The sequence below is a fragment of the Alosa alosa genome, chromosome 23 (genome assembly GCF_017589495.1).
Source record: "Alosa alosa isolate M-15738 ecotype Scorff River chromosome 23, AALO_Geno_1.1, whole genome shotgun sequence".
Lineage (NCBI taxonomy): Eukaryota > Metazoa > Chordata > Actinopteri > Clupeiformes > Clupeidae > Alosa > Alosa alosa.
The window spans coordinates 19,407,884-19,425,383 of record NC_063211.1 but is presented as its reverse complement, the minus strand read 5'-3'; the positions used below and the strand labels follow the sequence as shown (position 1 = coordinate 19,425,383).

The 17,500-nt window shown below is 43.6% G+C and overlaps 1 protein-coding gene across 10 annotated transcripts in view; it reads right to left on the bottom strand.

Moving 5' to 3' along the window:
* The window catches only part of gulp1b (GULP PTB domain containing engulfment adaptor 1b), a 58,169-nt gene that overhangs the window by 15,966 nt on the left and 24,703 nt on the right, over positions 1 to 17,500 (bottom strand). For all 10 annotated transcript variants that reach the window (XR_007192530.1, XM_048235401.1, XM_048235399.1 and 7 more), the window contains exon 2: positions 8,983 to 9,057. Coding sequence is in view for 9 of the 10 variants with exons in the window: in XM_048235401.1 (XP_048091358.1) it covers positions 8,983 to 9,057 (75 nt within the window). In the remaining variant the exon portion in view is untranslated. The remainder of the gene's footprint in view (positions 1 to 8,982; positions 9,058 to 17,500) is intronic.

Genomic DNA, 17,500 nt, shown 5'->3' with positions numbered 1-17,500 from the left:
GGCTGCACCTCCCAATCCACCATCCTTCTGTGGATACACACAGATGCACACACACACACACACACACACACATACTCTCTCTCTCTCACACACACACTCTCTCTCTCTCTCTCTCTCTCTCTCTCTCTCTCACACAGAGGTGTGTGTGTGTGCATACCTGAGCAAAGAGTCTGTAGGCTGGGAGATAAATGGGAGAGCTCATTTGTCACAGCAGTGGCTTCAGTTCGCACTGTGCCTGGCTGAAAACAAATAACACCAGGCGCTGTTCTCTTCTCCTCCTAGCCTCTTTTATTTTGCATGACAAATAAAGAAAAACACCCCAAATCCTCCACCCTCTTTACGCCTAACAGCAATCCTTACTGTCCTAACAAATGATGTTTTGTAATTGGGAATGATCACACACAAAAAACACGGCTACTTGAACACTTGGCCTGCAAGCAGTGTATGTCTTGGCACATCATAAATAAACTGGCATCATTTGAAGGTAAGGTTGTTTTGTTGGCATATCATACCATCAGGAGTGAAGTACATGGGTACATGTGTAGTAGATAGATAAAAAATAGGAAAAAAAAAAGAAATTGGGAAGACAATTGTCTCCTTTTTGCAGTTACTGCTAAATCCACACCAAGCACTGGGTATTTTTTATTTTAGGTTTTAAACGTTTTTTAAAGACACTTTGGCGGCCCCTGGGCTTTAACTTTAATAGACCTCTACCAGTTAGTCAACTTCCTTCTTTGTCTGGTTCTCTCCTTTCCTCTCCTCCCTCTGGCAGTGACTCATGGTCCAGCTGTTCCCCTCGACCTCTGGTCCGCTGGCTCGGGATAGTGTCCTCTCTGTGGATCTCTGTGTGCGGACCACTGCTGAGAATCCAGTCTGCTACGTCCAGCCGATGACACAACAGTTCTATCTCTCTCCTTGACCCAGACCACTGCAGAGGGGAGAACTCATGTATGTTCTGTCTAGCCGATGACAGAACAGTTCTATCTCTAACAGGTGTCCTTGACCAAACCACTGCTGGGAGCCCAGACTGTTGCCTTCTCCTTCAGATGAGGGTTGTCGGCGACGTGCTCAGTCCTCTTTGTCTTCACTGTTTTTGCCAGGTGCTCTTTGGTGTCAAGTGAAGTCAAAAAGAAAAAAGGAGAGAACATGTCCAGTCAATTCATTTTTCATTTAATTTAAGGAGTTCCTTGTCCTGGAGACCTTTTTTTGGTTGCGTTATCCTGTTAACGGAAGAGTTCCTTCTTCTTGTATCACTTTGACCAGGCCACTGAAGGGAGCAAAATCTGCGTTAGTTCTGCAGTTAAAAAAAAAAACAGCTCATAGTCTCTGCAGTGGACTGCCCTGACTGGACTTCTGGAGATAAATCTGTCTGCTGATATCACAATATCCTTTATCTCTCCGCGGGAAGAGAGGATGAGGATTGACGCCAGTGGTGAGAAGCTGTTTTCCAAAGTTCAAAAAGTTCACACCAAGGTTGGCTGGCTTCACCGTGCACGACAAAACCACTTTCCTTCTCCTCATCTGTTCTGGCATTGAGACACTTGTGGAAATGAAATCCTGCGGAATTGATGTGTTCTCCCGCACTAGATGAAACTGTCTGCCCTCTCTCCGGCGAGACAACAGGCCACAAAAATGAGTTTTCATCTCTCTCCTTCTCTCTGTTTTCCCCCCAGCTTCTACTCATCTTAATCTTTCTCTCAATACCTCATCTGCTCCCCCATCTTCTCTCATATTGTCTGTATAAATGTTAATGAATGGCTCCCTATTGCAACATTCTGCATTCCTGCGCGCAGGGGCAGTTTGTCCCACTTGTCTTGCCATCTGTGTCCTGGCTTGTGTGAGGCCTGCTGGTGATGGATGAGCCACGGGGAGCTTTATGCCCGGTGGAAAGCACTTTGAATGGGCTTCAGGAACCTCTCTGTCACCCGGCCTGTCACTTTAAACGATGCCACCATCAGGACGGTGTTCAGTCAACTTTTCACTGTAATCGATGGAACTGGCTACATTAGACGTGATAGCGACGCGTACATCTGAAAAAATTAGACCAGTCTTCTACAACTATTTTTACGCTTGTGAACGGGGGGCTTACACTAGCGAACCTGTTATAGCCCGGTGTGAGTTTGATTAAATTTTGATCTCAGTTAGATTAGGTAACATGCAGTACATACAAAGATTCTTGATTGCTTTTTTATTTAGACATAGAGGGCCAGATGTACTAACGCTTTTGCGCCCACTTCAGGCGTATTTGTTTCGCAATGTGCGTGTAAAATCATTGCGAGGTATGTACAATCACGCCGCAATGATGTAAAAGCGCAAACTGCCTGTCGTGGGAGCTGAAAGTGGCAGATTGCGTTTGTCATGTCATGCATAAGCGTTCATGGGAGGATCCAGGGGAAAGTGGGAGTTTAGCGTAAAAAGATGGGAGGGGAAGAGTAAAGAGCGCCTAACTATGTATTCCGCGGTATGTACAAAGACTGCTCCTGAAAGCGAACGTCTATTCTGCGCCTAAATACTTCCGCCTTGTAAAAGCAGGTGTTAATCCAAATAGGTACCTTCTGAGCCTACGTCATTACGTTCACTGGAGGCAAAACAAACCATCACCTCAGCTGGGAAGCTAAACGAACAGTCATATTCGGGAGGCTAAAGGTTATCATGGTCTCATCTTGCTGTGCTGTCGGGTGCCAGAACCGAAAAAGTCATCGGTTAAATTTGAAATAAGTAGGCCTAGGCTACAGTTTCCAGTGAGAACGTAGTTGTTCGTTTGACTCACGATAACCCACGCCTTGTATCGGAACCTCACATATTAGCCTACCAATCGTCCTGTATTTCCAACCTCTTTACATGTATGTCACTTATTCATTTCTATACAAACCAAGACTGCGGATTCCTAAAAAAAACACAAGCGCCCACACCATAAGTGTATCTAAATAAGCTATGTAGCCTACCAAAAATTTAATTTTACTGTGACTCGAAGAGCTAAACCAAATCCTTGATTACTAGCTACTAGGCTACTACTGTGTAAGGCCCAGCAATAACTCCGAGCGTGGTAAACAAAATGGGATATTTCAGGCAGTAAAAGCCCCGGTAAGAAACAAACTAGATTTTATTCAAATCTAGACACCTATGGCTACTGAAAAATGTGAGGTTCATTTATCAAATGTTATTTTGAAGTATTAAAAAAACATTGTTGTTTTAGAATTTTCAAACTTAAATGGTTGGTAATTAGCACGTTTGCAATACATCTTTGCCTTGTGACATGGGCTTGGCTCGGGTAAAATGTCGGTTCGGCAAACACAAAACTCACCACGTCATTGTAGGCCTATTGTAAGTCTTGGACATGACCATTTAGGAGATAGTTATATGCATTCAATGATTTATACACCCTCAGCTTCTCCTTACTGTAGACACTCGGTTTTTCAATAATGTCCGGCCATTCAACTGATGGCAAACCTGTCTTTCCAATCACTGACGGTATTGGGTCTGTCAGGATGGTCCCATCTGATAATGTAGCCTTAGTTTTTTCAAATAATCCTCCCGATCACGTATGTACGTATTGTGTTATATCGTTACACATTTTAGCAAAGATTTTAGATTACTGTCTGATTTTAGCCGCCTCACTAGTACTATTCAAATAGCCGCCTCACTATCCAAACGATTGTTTCTGCCTCCAGTGACGTCACGCCCACCCGAATGTTTATGTTTTCACCACCGTTGCGAAGGGGTCTATTGCACTTCAATGCGTCAATAAGAGAACCTTTCAAAGACAACAGAATCGCTATTTAGAGCACCAGTTTTTGTGGTGAAAGTATTTGTACTACCAAAAGCAACCTCAACTTTCTCGTTGGCCTTTCGAATGTCTTACTTTCACTTTCACGCCATTCACTTAAACTTTCCTACTTGCTAGATTTGACCAATCTTCCATAGCCTACGTGCACAAGTAGTTTGAGTAGAACTACTGATCTTCATTAGCCTGGTGAGCCAGACCCACATTAAAATGTAGGGTCTGGGCACTCACCGTTCGCAGTGCTCAGTCCGAGGGGCGGGATAATCAGTTGTCTTTCAAATTCCCTCTGCACGCAATAGGATATTTGTTTTCAAGTAGCAGGGAATTCAAGCCAAATCGTTGCAACTCTGCCATCAATCATTATGTTAAGCCGACCAAACGACTCTATACACGATTTCAATGTCCTGATTAAGTTTCGATTTCTAGAGCTCACAAGCCAACGGAGAGTTGCTAGACTAGCCCTGGCATCAAATGTAATTTGCTGCCGCTAGGGGCGCGTCTAGATTTCTAGGCTAGATCTTCATTATCTCCCTGCTTGTTTACATCATATCATGTATGGTATTATTTCATGATCGCTAAACGTTTGATTCTTTTTAATTTTCTCATCAGTTAACTTCATTTAACTGCGCTTGTATGTAGTCGCTGCCATTCAGTTGTGGACGTTCGTAAAATTGCGTTTATGGGCGGAGAATAGCAGAGAAAGGCACAGTTTACACTAAGGATTGAACGATTGATAAATATGACGGAAACTTGGATCTGACAGCATTCGCAATCTGTGGTAGATGTCCATGACGCTGATAACGCTACGTTCGCAAATGTACGTACATCTGGCCCAGAGTTTCTATGTTCATATGTACAGATATGTAGACATTAACTATGTAGACATTTCAAGCTGTACAAATCTATCTATGAATATATTATGTATACATGCATGTTTACATGCAGATCATAAAACTGTTTGCGATGCTGATATATTGATATACATGGATACAAATACACATACTTACATAGACACACAAATATGGTTCAAACTGTTTGTGATTCTAATACATACGGGGATAACCACTGACACATATCTACATAGACCTACATAGACTACAAGTACCAAATACTGTTCATACATATTTCAGTGAAATGAGTACAACAGGAACAGGAGTGCATGTCCATATCTTAGATATTCTGTTAAAAAGAGGGAGGTGGTAAAATTGGAGAAAACTGACCATATTTTTCAGAACTACACTCAAAAGCCCTCAAACAGAATTAGACATGGATCTGTCACTTTTCCTCAGCACCAGTTGGCACAGATGAGGCAAAGAGATGTGAGTCATGCCTATAGACACACACACACACACACACACACACACACACACACACACACACACACACACACACACACACCGAGCGTACGGACAACCGTCTGCTAGTGTCTCGGGATGAGGCGACAGCAGCAGAGTGGTGTGTCCTGTCACACGCTACCTGACACCTTTGCGCAGAAAAACTTTTCCCTTCTAATCCAAGTCCCTGCGCAGGCTTGACAGCTGTCTGGAGCATTAGCCATGCCTCGTCTCCTCCCGACGCATCCAGAATAAACAAGAAAACATGACAGCGCTGGTGTGGTGTGGATACGGCTTACTGAAACCACTACAGTGGCCTGTGTCGGCTCCTGGAGGACTGCTGTCTGTCAGACATGAACCCTGTCATCCGGTAATAAACTGATGTTTATTCTACTTTAGCCCATGGGTGACCCAGCCATTGATTGACTGAAGCATCCTCTCACCTGCTCTCGCAAAGTCTTAATTAGAAGTTGATGGAGAGACTATTGGGAACACCTGCCCCCAACATACACACACACACACACACACACACACACACACACACACACACACACACACACACATACACACACACACACACACACAGACACACACTCACTCCACACACACACACACACACACACACACACAGACACACACACACACACACACACACAAACACTCACACACACACACACACACACACACACACACACACACACACACACACACAAACACATGCAAACACACAAATGCACTCAAAGTGTCTTTCTAGGAAATTGGTTGAAGAGCACCAATTGCAGGAGATTACCATGCTTGCTTCACTGGTCCATTTTTAGATGTCAGACCTTTGGAGGTGGTGCAGACCACTGCCGAGCGGCCACTGCTGCAAAGGAAAAGGTCACAATGCACCGGGGCGCCTGCCTCCCGTCAACATACGAATGGAGTGTGTGTGTGTGTGTGTGTGTGTGTGTGTGTGTGTGTGTGTGTGTGTGTGTGTAAAGAGAGAGAGAGAGAGAGAGAGAGAGAGAGAGAAAGAGAGAGAGGGAGAGAGAAAGAGAGAAAGACTCAGGCGAGTGAAAGGTCAGAGAGTGAAAAGAGGCTTCTGATGTCGGAGGTGGAAAGACATAAAAAAACAAGGGCAATGTGAGGTGACAGCCGTGTGCCATTGTGAGGATGCATCTAAAGAACAGTTTAGACTGATCAGCCCCAAGGTCATGACCTCTGATACCTTGAGGGTTAATACTTTTTTCTATTTTTTACACCTGACAAGGCAGAGAACATATGAAAATAACATGACATGGCAGCAATTTAGTTCCTTCTCGCTGAAAAAAATAAGAGCCATGATTGGAGCTCAAATCAATTCTTTTGTGGGCTGAAGCGTTGCGGAAAAAACGATTCAGGTCCAAGTACCCCCAGTGCTTTTGGAATAAATGTCCTCTGATTGGCAGACACATTGAAAAATCCCCTCCTCCCCACAGCCATTTTTATCCCACTCAATATAACTCGCACCTCCAATCAAACTTCCAACAGTCCACACAAAAAAGTACTTCCCACAAGCCATTTCTAACCCCCCCCCCCCCGTCAATTTCTTTGGATGATTCTCGCCACCAAGGATGCGCTGCTTGCTTTTATATCTTTTCCCTCTGCGTCGGGCCAAAGACACCTCAGCTGTCTACCTATTTAATTTTCCACTCCAGCAGACTTTTCTATGGCACCTATATTAGCAATACAAATACGGGACATTGCGATCCGATTAAAGTTGCCCTTGTCGCGAGAGGCTGACGGATCTGACAATACCACAGATATCACCAGTGTTAAAAGCCACTAGAACGTTCTACACGGCACACCGTCTTTTCTGTCGGGCCATAACTGTCAGGAGGGACATCTCATATTTGACACTGAAGCGAGACAGATGGGGGATTCTCTCTCTCTCGAATGTTGAGCAAATAGCAGCCGGAGCGCCGCCATTTATCTAAATTAGAGGCTTTCGATGAGTTTTTTGGATAAACCTGTGTGGGTGCTATCACATGCTGTCTGGGCCCACACTTAATCGGTGAGGTGGTTCACAAGTTTGGCAAGGTCATTCACAAATGAAAACTCAAATAAAATATGCCGTCTCTCAACGTGAAGAATTTGTACATGCATAAATGAAGTGAAAGTCATTTAAACTTTGAGACAATAATCCCACTTTTTAACATTTAATTCCATTCATAGCTATACTCAAGTTACTTAAACACAAAGGACTTTAATCGCTGGAATTCTCAGTATTTAGAATCTCCTTGTCATTAAATATCATTGTGACTCCGGCTGGAGAGTAATCCTGTCACACTATTATTTTTTTTTATTTCTATTGGGATCAATACATATAAAAGCAATAAAAAGACTCAAAAGCTGGAATGAAACAAACCACTCCAAACCCCTGCCATGCAAAACAGCAACCGCCTTCAAACTTCATTATCTCCCCTCTTCAAATGCCTGTAAGCGTGGAGTAGAGAAAAAGTGCCTGCGTATTGCATATATGCGCACAAGAGAGAAAGAGAGAGAGAGAAAGAGGATAGAGTAGAGAGAGAGAGAGAGAGAGAGAAAAACAAAGAGAAAAATGTGGGGGAGAGAGAGAGGGAGAAAAACAAAGAGAGAGAAATAGAGAGAGAGAGGAGAGAGAAACAGAGAGAGGGATAAACAGAGAGGGAGAGAGAGAGAGAGAGAGAGAGAGAGAGAGAGAGAGAGAGAGAGAGAGAGAGAGAGAGAGAGAGAGGTCTGACAGCGCAACATGAAATATTCAAACCGACCCACTACAGCGGCTGCCTGCTAGGAGAGATAAACCGAGCCAGAACCGCCAAGCAGGACCGAGGCAGCGGGTCCGGAGGCAGGCCTGTCACCAGCATCCATTAAACATGAGACCCCTGGAAGGCAAGCTATTCTCTCGCACTCCTCTCTCTCACACACACACACACACACACACACACACACGCACACACACAAACTGGCATGTGGCTGGCATGTGGAGGCAAACCCAAAGCAGCGTGCCATAACCATGGTGATGATGATGATGATGATGATGGCAACAAGGAGGACGGCGACTGGGATTGCCGACTCCAGAGCAGTCCACTTTTCTACGGGTGAGGTTTTAATTGTGATGTGCACAGGCGGAGAGCTTGAAATGGAAATGCCTCTTCCCTCTGATGAAGGGGGGCTGTGGAAAATAGACTTTGGTGTGTGTGTGTGTGTGTGTGTGTGTGTGTGTGTGTGTGTGTCTGTGTGTGTCTGTGTGTGTTTGAGTTAGAGTGTCGGGATCTGTAATTGTGTGTGACTCTATGTGTTATGCATGACTGTGTATTGTGTATGAATGTGGGTTTGTGTGTAGTTGTGGTTTCTGTGATGTACATGTGTGTGTGTGTGTGTGTGTGTGTGTGTGTGTGTGTGTGAGAGAGTATGTGTGCTTTTGCTCTCATTAGTGATTCGGTGAGAAAAAGTGCAAAACACTCCCTGTTGTGTTCTGCTGGATGAGTGCAACCTCCAAACCGCTGATTAAAAGCCAGCTTCTATATACATTCAGTGAATGTGTGCATGTAAGAGAATGTGGCTTTATGAAAATCCTATGAGCACTGTATAAACTTTTAAGCAGGCTGGATATCTTTATTACCACAGTTAATCCAACGGCTAACTTTATAAACGTCTTTTATTTACTGCCTGCATTCAAGCAACATTAACTACGAAGACACACTGTCACTGCATTCTCTATGTACTGAGCTGACTCACTAATAAAGACGCACAGAGAAGAGTTGGTTGTCATAAAGTTTTCTGGGGTGAGGAAAACAGATCAAAGTGTTTCACAGGCAGCAGCTGATTCAGATGACAATGATGATGATGATGTTGTCGTACCTTTCTTCCGGCTGAAAGCTCGGTTCATGCTGTAGGTTCGGTGGGGAGGCTGCAGGTGATCTGATGTTGTTCTGCCTGTAAGGGAAACAAACACTAAAGATGACATATCCCCCTCTCCATTACATCTACAGGCAAACAATAAGAGCTTAGGTGTTTAAATAGGCCTTTGCATCCATCACTTCCTCTTTCAACACTCTTTTTAAGGCACATTTGTTTAAAATGGAAACAGCAGAACAGGCTGGGCACGGTATGAGTAATGACTTCCTTTCTGTACCGTGGCCACATACACACAAAAAAATAAACATTGACCCAAATAGTGGCCTGACGAGACACCTTATATGCGTGTACATTGGGGTTGGGGTGGGGGGGGGATGTCTCCGCAGCTTATCCACCCATTAACTCAGTACACGCTTAGAGGCGAAAAGCTTTTTGCCGTTGTAGCAAATTACGACGCCGCACACATGCGGCAGCGTCCTGGCCGGCAGCCACACTTCGCCGACAACGACTCTTTGTTTTAGGAGTCCAGCCTTTCAGCAAATTACACCGGGCCTGCCGCAAGCAGCACAGCAAAGACAAACAAAACAATAAACAAATCGCCACTAATGGGAGTCTTAGTTAAGCAACCCTTCATTGGAGCCTTTTGTGAAAGACAGACAGAAAGAAAGGCAGGAATACAGGAAGGGAGAGAAATAGTGGTAGAAAAAGACATCGGAAGAGAAAGATAGAGTGGATAGGAAGAGGGGATAGAAAGAAGTAGAAGAGAGAAGAAGAGAGAGAGAGAGTGGATAGGAAGAGGGGATAGAAAGAAGTAGAAAAAAGAGGCAGAGGCAGAAAAGGAAGGATAGAGAATGTGACAAAGAGAAGCATGGATGGAGGGATAGAGAGGGGTAGAAAAGGAGAAACAGAGGAATATAGAGGCACAGATGGAGAATGGAGGATCAAGAAAGGTAGAAACAGAGAATAAGGAAAAGTTGGAGAAACGGTGAAGAACACGACCAAAGAAAATCAGCAAATGAAGGCTCCCCAACTTCCCCTTCCTATTCCCAGCTTCTCTTGGCATCTGTTGAGTCCGAGGGCATCAGAGGCCTGGCAGCACTCCCCTCCTGTCACGGCTCAGTGAAGCCCCAACTGCCCGCACCGCGCCAGGCCAGGCTGGGCCATGCTACGCCATGCCAGCCCTCATCAAACTGGGAGGTCCTCTCAGGGACAGGGATATAGCAGGACACTCCTGCTATACGGCACTTTAGCAAGTCAGTTGGAGACGCAGAGAGGGAGAATGGGAACTGAAAGGCTAAGCTTTGCTTGATGGAGAGAGGGGGTGGGGGTGGGGTGGGGGGATAACCACAGATACAGTGATAGAGAGACCGAGATGGGTGAAAAGGAAAGAAGGGCAGGAAGATTGATCATAAGAGAGACAGGGAGAGAGAGAGAGGGAGAGAGAGAGAAAGAGAGAGAGAGAGAGAGAGAGAGAGATTGAGATTTTAATGCCATGTCTGTGTTTATGGGACCTTGCTGCTAGGCTGTCTGGTCGACTCACAGACCCATTCCCTCACAGAGCTCTAGCCTACCCGAACTGACACAGTCATTTTATTCCAGAGAACATTGCTCTAAACATACATAGAAGAAAACACTAAGCCAGACCAAAGGGGAAAGAGCTTTCATGAGAAGCTTATTTAAATCTCAAAAAGGAGAGACTGCATTCAAATTATTACATTTGACTCATCCCCACCTTACTAAGCATGTGTCACGACTTCCTTCTTATGGCAATAATAAACAATGTCTTTTCATGTCCATAATCTCTCTATTTATAGCAGAACAAAACTTATGGTTATGAATAGAACCTTGGTTCTCTGACCGAGAACACGAGGCATTAACCAAGTCATTCTTGGATGATGTCATCGATCTGAACCAATCTCCAATCAGTTACTTTTTTACAGGCCACTGCCTATGGCCACACCATGAGAAACAAGTTCTCCCTAGATATTCTGAAGCAATCCAATGGACCAGGTCTAGAGAGCCAATGTGGCTAGAAAGGGTTAACGTCACATGTTCTCTTTCAGAGGGCTCTTTCAGTTAAGTCCCATGGACTTTCAGTTAAGTTCACTCGACAGTTGGGAATATACGACCAATGGGAATGCGTACATCACTGGTGACGCAGGACAAGCATTCACAGAGAACTCACCGTCGGGCTGCTGTGCACATATGGCTGGTGGTCATAAATAAGCCGACAACACAGATAAGCAGCGCTTTGGTGAGTACTAGTGTCCAACCACAGCCCTCCGATAGTGAGACCCACAGGAATCGCACGCTTGGCTGTTAAGATCCCTTCCATGCCGGTCACACCACGTTCGGAACCTCTGCAGGAAACTAGGACCTTTCCATTTATTCAACTAGCAGACCCTTTTATCCAAAGTGACTTACATATGTCTATTATATTACAAGGGTCATTCTCCCCAGAGCAACTCGGGGTTAGGTCACAATGGTGGAAGCTGGGAATTGAACCGACAACTTTTGAAGCTACTGCATGTTAGCCCAGCTCCTTAGCAACTACACTACCACCGTCCCACTCAGGAGAAGCGCTGCAGTATTCATGCAGTGTTCAGGCCCCATGCAAGTAAAGTATAGTCAAGTCAAGTTTATTTAGAGGGCTGTCTCCATCGTGGGGGAAGAGGTGGAGGTAGTGGAAAACTATAAATATCTGGGTGTACATCTGGATAACAAACTGGACTGGAAGTGCAACACTGAGGCTGTTTATAGGAAGGGACAGAGCAGACTATACTTCTTGAGGAAGCTTAGGTCTTTTAATGTGTGCAGCAGAATGTTGAACATGTTTTACCAGTCTGCTGTTTCTAGTACCATTTTCTTTGCAGCCATCTGCTGGGGTACCAGTATCAGGGCAAATGACACCAAAAAACTCAACAAGTTGATTAAAAGAGCTGGCTCTGTAATTGGAAGTACACTTGAACCCCTAGAGTTAGTTGTTGAGAGAAGGATGTTGCAAAAGCTCCTTAACATTATGGACAACACCTCACATCCACTGAATGAACTACTGGTCAAACAACAGAGTGTTTTCAACTGGAGGTTGCTCCAACTGCGCTGTAGCAAGAAGCGTTATAGAAAATCATTCCTGCCCACTGCCATAACTATTTACAACAACTCCCCTTTGTGCCGTGAGAGAAAATCTTATGATGAGAGTCAATGCAGTTTACAACCTCTTTAACAGAGACTATATCCAATTGTATTTATTTTTTAACTTGTATGTATGTTTATGCGTGATATATGTTTATATTATTTATTGCTGCAGTAATAATTTCCCTTTGGGGATGAATAAAGTAATCTATCTATCTATCTATTATATAGCGCATTTCATACACAGAGGTCATTCAGTGTGCTTTACATAAACAAAAGCAAACAGTAATAGCAAATAAAAGCATAGAAAGACAATATTCAAAGACTAGTTTAAAAAGGTAAAGATCATTTAAAAAAATGCATGCGCACGCCATCTCAGCCATAACGTGGCAGGGCTTTGTCCTGTGAGCGTAGTATCACTGGTGGGTCGGAGGCTTTCTTCGAGCATGGTTCTTTGTGATCACTTGATAGACCTCTGAAGCTCGACCTTTCGTGATCACTCAATAGACAATAGACCTCTGAAGCTCGCCTACAAAAAGGACCCAAAGCTAACATCTTTGCCAATTTAAGGAGATCCAGATCTCTATATGGGCAAAGACGGTACCCTGATCTCCTTATAAGGGCAAAGAGATGGCAGCTTTGGGTCCTTTTTATAGTTGAACTTCTGAGGTCTGTACAAAGAGGACTAACTTCTTGCGCACCAGGATATTTATAGGTGGTGGCCCATGAAAAAATCCCTGAGACAGGTGATTAGAGATTGGTTCAGATTGATGATTGACCAAGGATGACTTCCATTGGTTAACAATGAGTGGACTCGACTCAAAGAGAACTACACAGTTCCTGATGATCTCTAACGTTTAAAGTGACTGAAGTGAAAATATATGTCTTCCTGCAAACCAGAAAATCTGTTTCCACATTAGCCACATACAGTGAGTCTATCAAGCCATGGTCTCATGTGTACTGAAGAACCTCTTGAAGTAAACTCACTGAGAAACCACACCTTCAGATGTAGACGTTTGCTATGGTCAGGTAATTTGCACAAACAGATATGTCTATCACAAACAGAGAGGAAAATTAACTCTTCCATTATTGGTCTGCTTATTAAATAGCGTGGTGTGACTGCTACAGTAAATGCCTACCAGTGACATTCATGTTAATGGACAAAGCAATCTTTGATATGAATGGAAGACGCTAACAATGAAAATGACATTCATGTGACTAATGAAAAAACGTAACATTTCCCTGCACTTTACGTGTGTCCCCTTCCTGTCCAATATATACACTTAGAGGAAGACCAGCCACCTGGCATTTCCAAAATCTCAGTACTGCTGTTAGAGACAGACTGATGATGGCTCATCACTCAACGCATTTATCCTGTAGTTACGAGCCAACAACAGAAAAAAAGACTATGGCTATCCATTTTTCAAAGGAAATCAATGTCTTCAATTTAGGAAAATAGCTGCTATTTACAGCCCAGAGCACTTCGACTCCATTAAAGCCCATTAAAATCCACTTATCCACTCACACATTAACTGGTGTCCTACTGTAGCAGGCAATATTCCACTTCCCCTATAACTTAGGAGTGCCAAATATTCCTGTCACCAGAGAAGGTGTGCTTAGCCTGGACCGAGCTGTTTTATGTATATGGACATGAAGCCAACTCGTGACAAATGTGGCCAATGAACTGTAATGGATGTTTAATTGCATTTCAAATGTGAAAGAAAAACCTAATTGAACTAACTTTAAAACAGTCTTGTTGAGGCCATTTAAACTTTAAAGACTCTTTTGGACACACACACACACACACACACACACACACACACACACACACACACACACATTCAAAGACAGAGAGAATGAGAGGGAGAGAGAGAGAGCGAGAGAGATAGATAGAGAGAGATAGAATACTAGCACAAGAGTCAATCTAATTTAAATCATCTTTCATTACAGGAAACAGATCCAATCACAGCTCTGGCTGGAATTTAAATTGCAGCAAAGTGTTGGCTTTTACCTTCCCTGTGGATTACGAGAGCCAAGTAATACACCGTCATGCCCAAAGGAGCACAATATGGAGCGCGCTGTCTGTAAGTGAGTGGACAGTTTTAACGCAATCGACAAAAGCACCATTTTTCACGCTTATCTCCCCCTAAGTTCATTTAGTATTTTTATTGCTGAGTCGTTCCATTCCATAATTCCAGTAGTAGACACATACATCGGAATACTTTAACGTTCCGTTAAAAAAAATAGATTAATCTTAGGCTACTCTGATTCCATGGGAATTGAATCTGAGCAATGAGCAAGCCTTTCACTCCCTCCTTCCCAGCTAGAGGTGGAACTTTTCAAAAGACATTCGAACTGTAACATAACGAACTGTGGGGAAAAAAAGAATGTTCTTGTCAACCTCTTCAGAGATCTCCCCTTGCCTTTAACTTCCTGCTGTGACCCAGACTGTCACGTCTGCTTGAGTCATGTCAGGATGCTCTGGCAGAGACTGCAAGATGGAGTCAGCCTCCATGACAACCGAGCCTCGGAGATTGTAGTAGCACCTTCTTTAAAGGGCATTTCTCACAGTGATTTTCAAAATAGAAAAACACAAAAAAAGAAAAAAAAGTTTAACACAGGTATTGAAAAAGGATGGTGAAAAAGGTCTGAAAAACAAAATGGAAAAAAAGTTGAATGCATGTATAAGCGCACATGGATTTTACACAGTGCATCTTTGCTTGAGAAAGTCACAGCTGAAGCAGGGGATAAGCTCAGTGAGACTGCAACAGGCCTTAAAGCCGGACTCTGTATTTAGGGCCAACCGCTGCGTTTCCATCAAAGCCCATGCCGCACACAATGACAAGAGTTACTAAAGTCCTGACAGATGCACAACCTAACCCGCTCCATCGTTTTTGAAAAAAGAAAAAAATGCCATAGGGCAGATTAGAGTTATGTATGAACTGGTGATGGATAGCTTATTAAAAACTTGACAGGTGTGGCAGGTCAGCTATATATTTGGTAAAATAAGTCAGGCAGGAGGTCAGCGAGAAGCACGGCAAGTACTGGCAGAGTACTCGGGCTGTTCGTCACTCTTGAAAAATGGCATGCATGGTTCAGCGAACTGTGTGGAAGAGCTGTGGAAATGGAATGAATAAATAAATAAATAAATGGAAATCAATGCTTGGTTTCATGCAAGTGACTGTCTGTAAACACTGAAGCTTAATTAATTTCATTCAGCAGCCCTAACGTTCCTGAGCACGTCGACAGTTAAAAGCCACTCAATATACCGAGGTCCCCAAGCAATCACACGGCCGTATGATTTCCCTTTAATTCACAACCGCTTAATTTAGACTGAAAAAGACACCAGCACTACAGCTGAATACGGCAGTGCAGAAGAAGAAGCATGTAGCTGACTGAGAATATAAGTGTGTTTGTTGCTCTGCATATAATAAGGGCTTCACCAATCCAGCCCATTTCCTCTGGCATACTCTATTTGTCATAAAGTGTTTGTATGAAATGGCGTTGCTTCTGAATTCTCAATACATCTCACTGGATATCTCTCTGTAACGTATTTATAAGCACTAAATATCCCTGGAGTCAGTCTGCTATGTGGTGATAGATTCTAATGGTTCATCTAAACATTATTAGCAATGATATACATTTGATCTGAATTCATTAATGTTTTATCTCATTCTGTGTCACTCTAGTGCCTGTGTGCAATAGGCTACTGAGGTACTACATCAAACTGCCTGCAGAAAGCCATGAAACAAACGTAGTGTGAGTGGATCCTAATCATATAGAAGGAAGAAGGAAGAGGAGAGAGAGAGTGAGAGAGAGAGAGAGAGAGAGAGAGAGAGAGTAGAGTATGAGTAGATGAAAGTGTAGATGCTGTCCTTGACAGACAAGGAAGGGGAGGCAGAAGATTGATAGACCAAAAGAAAAGAGAAAAACAGCATCAGTCTCTTCTCTGCAAGAGCACTAGTCAAAATCAAACAGGTGTCAAGAAGGAGAAAACATTGAATCTGCTCGGTCTCACCAAACGAAACGAAACTAAACGAAACACAAGTGGTGTGCAGCTCTAAAACAGTGAAAAAACCAACAGACCCTGACTCTCTCACTTCCTCTTCCACCCTCTCCGACACTGGGGAAATGTCTCTGATCCAGACAGCGATGCTCACTTGACCTGATCGAAAGCATCATACCAAGGATGCACGCACCGCACCAGACCACACTGCACCAAACGGCACGCATGAGGTACTCGAGAAAATGAGCCAAAGCCTGTTGGATTAGAATACGCATCTGGGCCAGAGCTAAGCCTTGTCCATCCCAGAGCGCAGTGCCATCTGGTACAGCTCTCACACTGATATCCGTGTAAAAGAAAAACACTTAATTAACTCAGAGAGAGAGAAAGAGAGAGAAGGAGAGAGAGAGAGGAGGAAAGAGAGAGTGGCAAAGAGTAGCTAGCGTGAAGGAAGTCATTACTTGCTCTTGGCCCCTGAGGGCCACAGCGAGCACGTTGACCTCTGGGATCCTTTGCACACCAGGCCAAAGCACTGATAGCTTATTTGTACACATCAGTTATTTTAATTTACACCCCTCCACCCACAACCCCACCTCCACCCCATCATCAACACCCCCTTCCCTCTCTGCCTTCTCCAAAATGGACGTACAGTATGTGTTCTCATTGCCAAGAGCAATATAAAAATTGGGGGGTTTTCGCAGAAGGGAGGCTTGCTGTTAGACGTGCTTTATAGGGCATGAAATCTCATTACATGCCTAGTTAAGGAAGGCGTTGATGGGATCAGCTAGCAGAACTCAACCTTGAATATGTAAGTATGCCAATAATGAAGCCAGCCTCCACGTGAGCCTGGGGATTGAGCTTTGGGGGGTGGAAAACAGGCTTAAAAAGAACATGCCGTATCTTCAGATCTGTTTCCTTAGGTAATCTCAACCGGATGCTTTTTAACAAAAATCAAACATTAACATCAAAAACAAACAAACATATCAACATCTGTTGCCGTTATCAGTGCGTTGTTTTAATAATTAATTAAATGTATTTATCTTCAAAGGAGTAGGCCTATCATTATGTAACACCCCTTTGAGTCTTTACTCAAGATAAAGTAGACCAGTAAGTAGAACAGGTGAGTTTGCTACAACTACTATTACTGTCTACTTATATCTTGCTCATGTCATAGCATGTTAGATGTAAACTATACCACAAGCACATGTAAATCCACATAAAGACAGCCGACAGCCACAGAAGAGGACTGGGCCTATGTGTCAACACCAAAATGGTCTTGTTTCTGTCAATCAATCACAACTAAAGTCAATGATCACAATGTTTTTTTTTCACTATTCATTAATGACGTGTTCTATGTAACATACAGTTTCTCGCCCTGCTTTATGG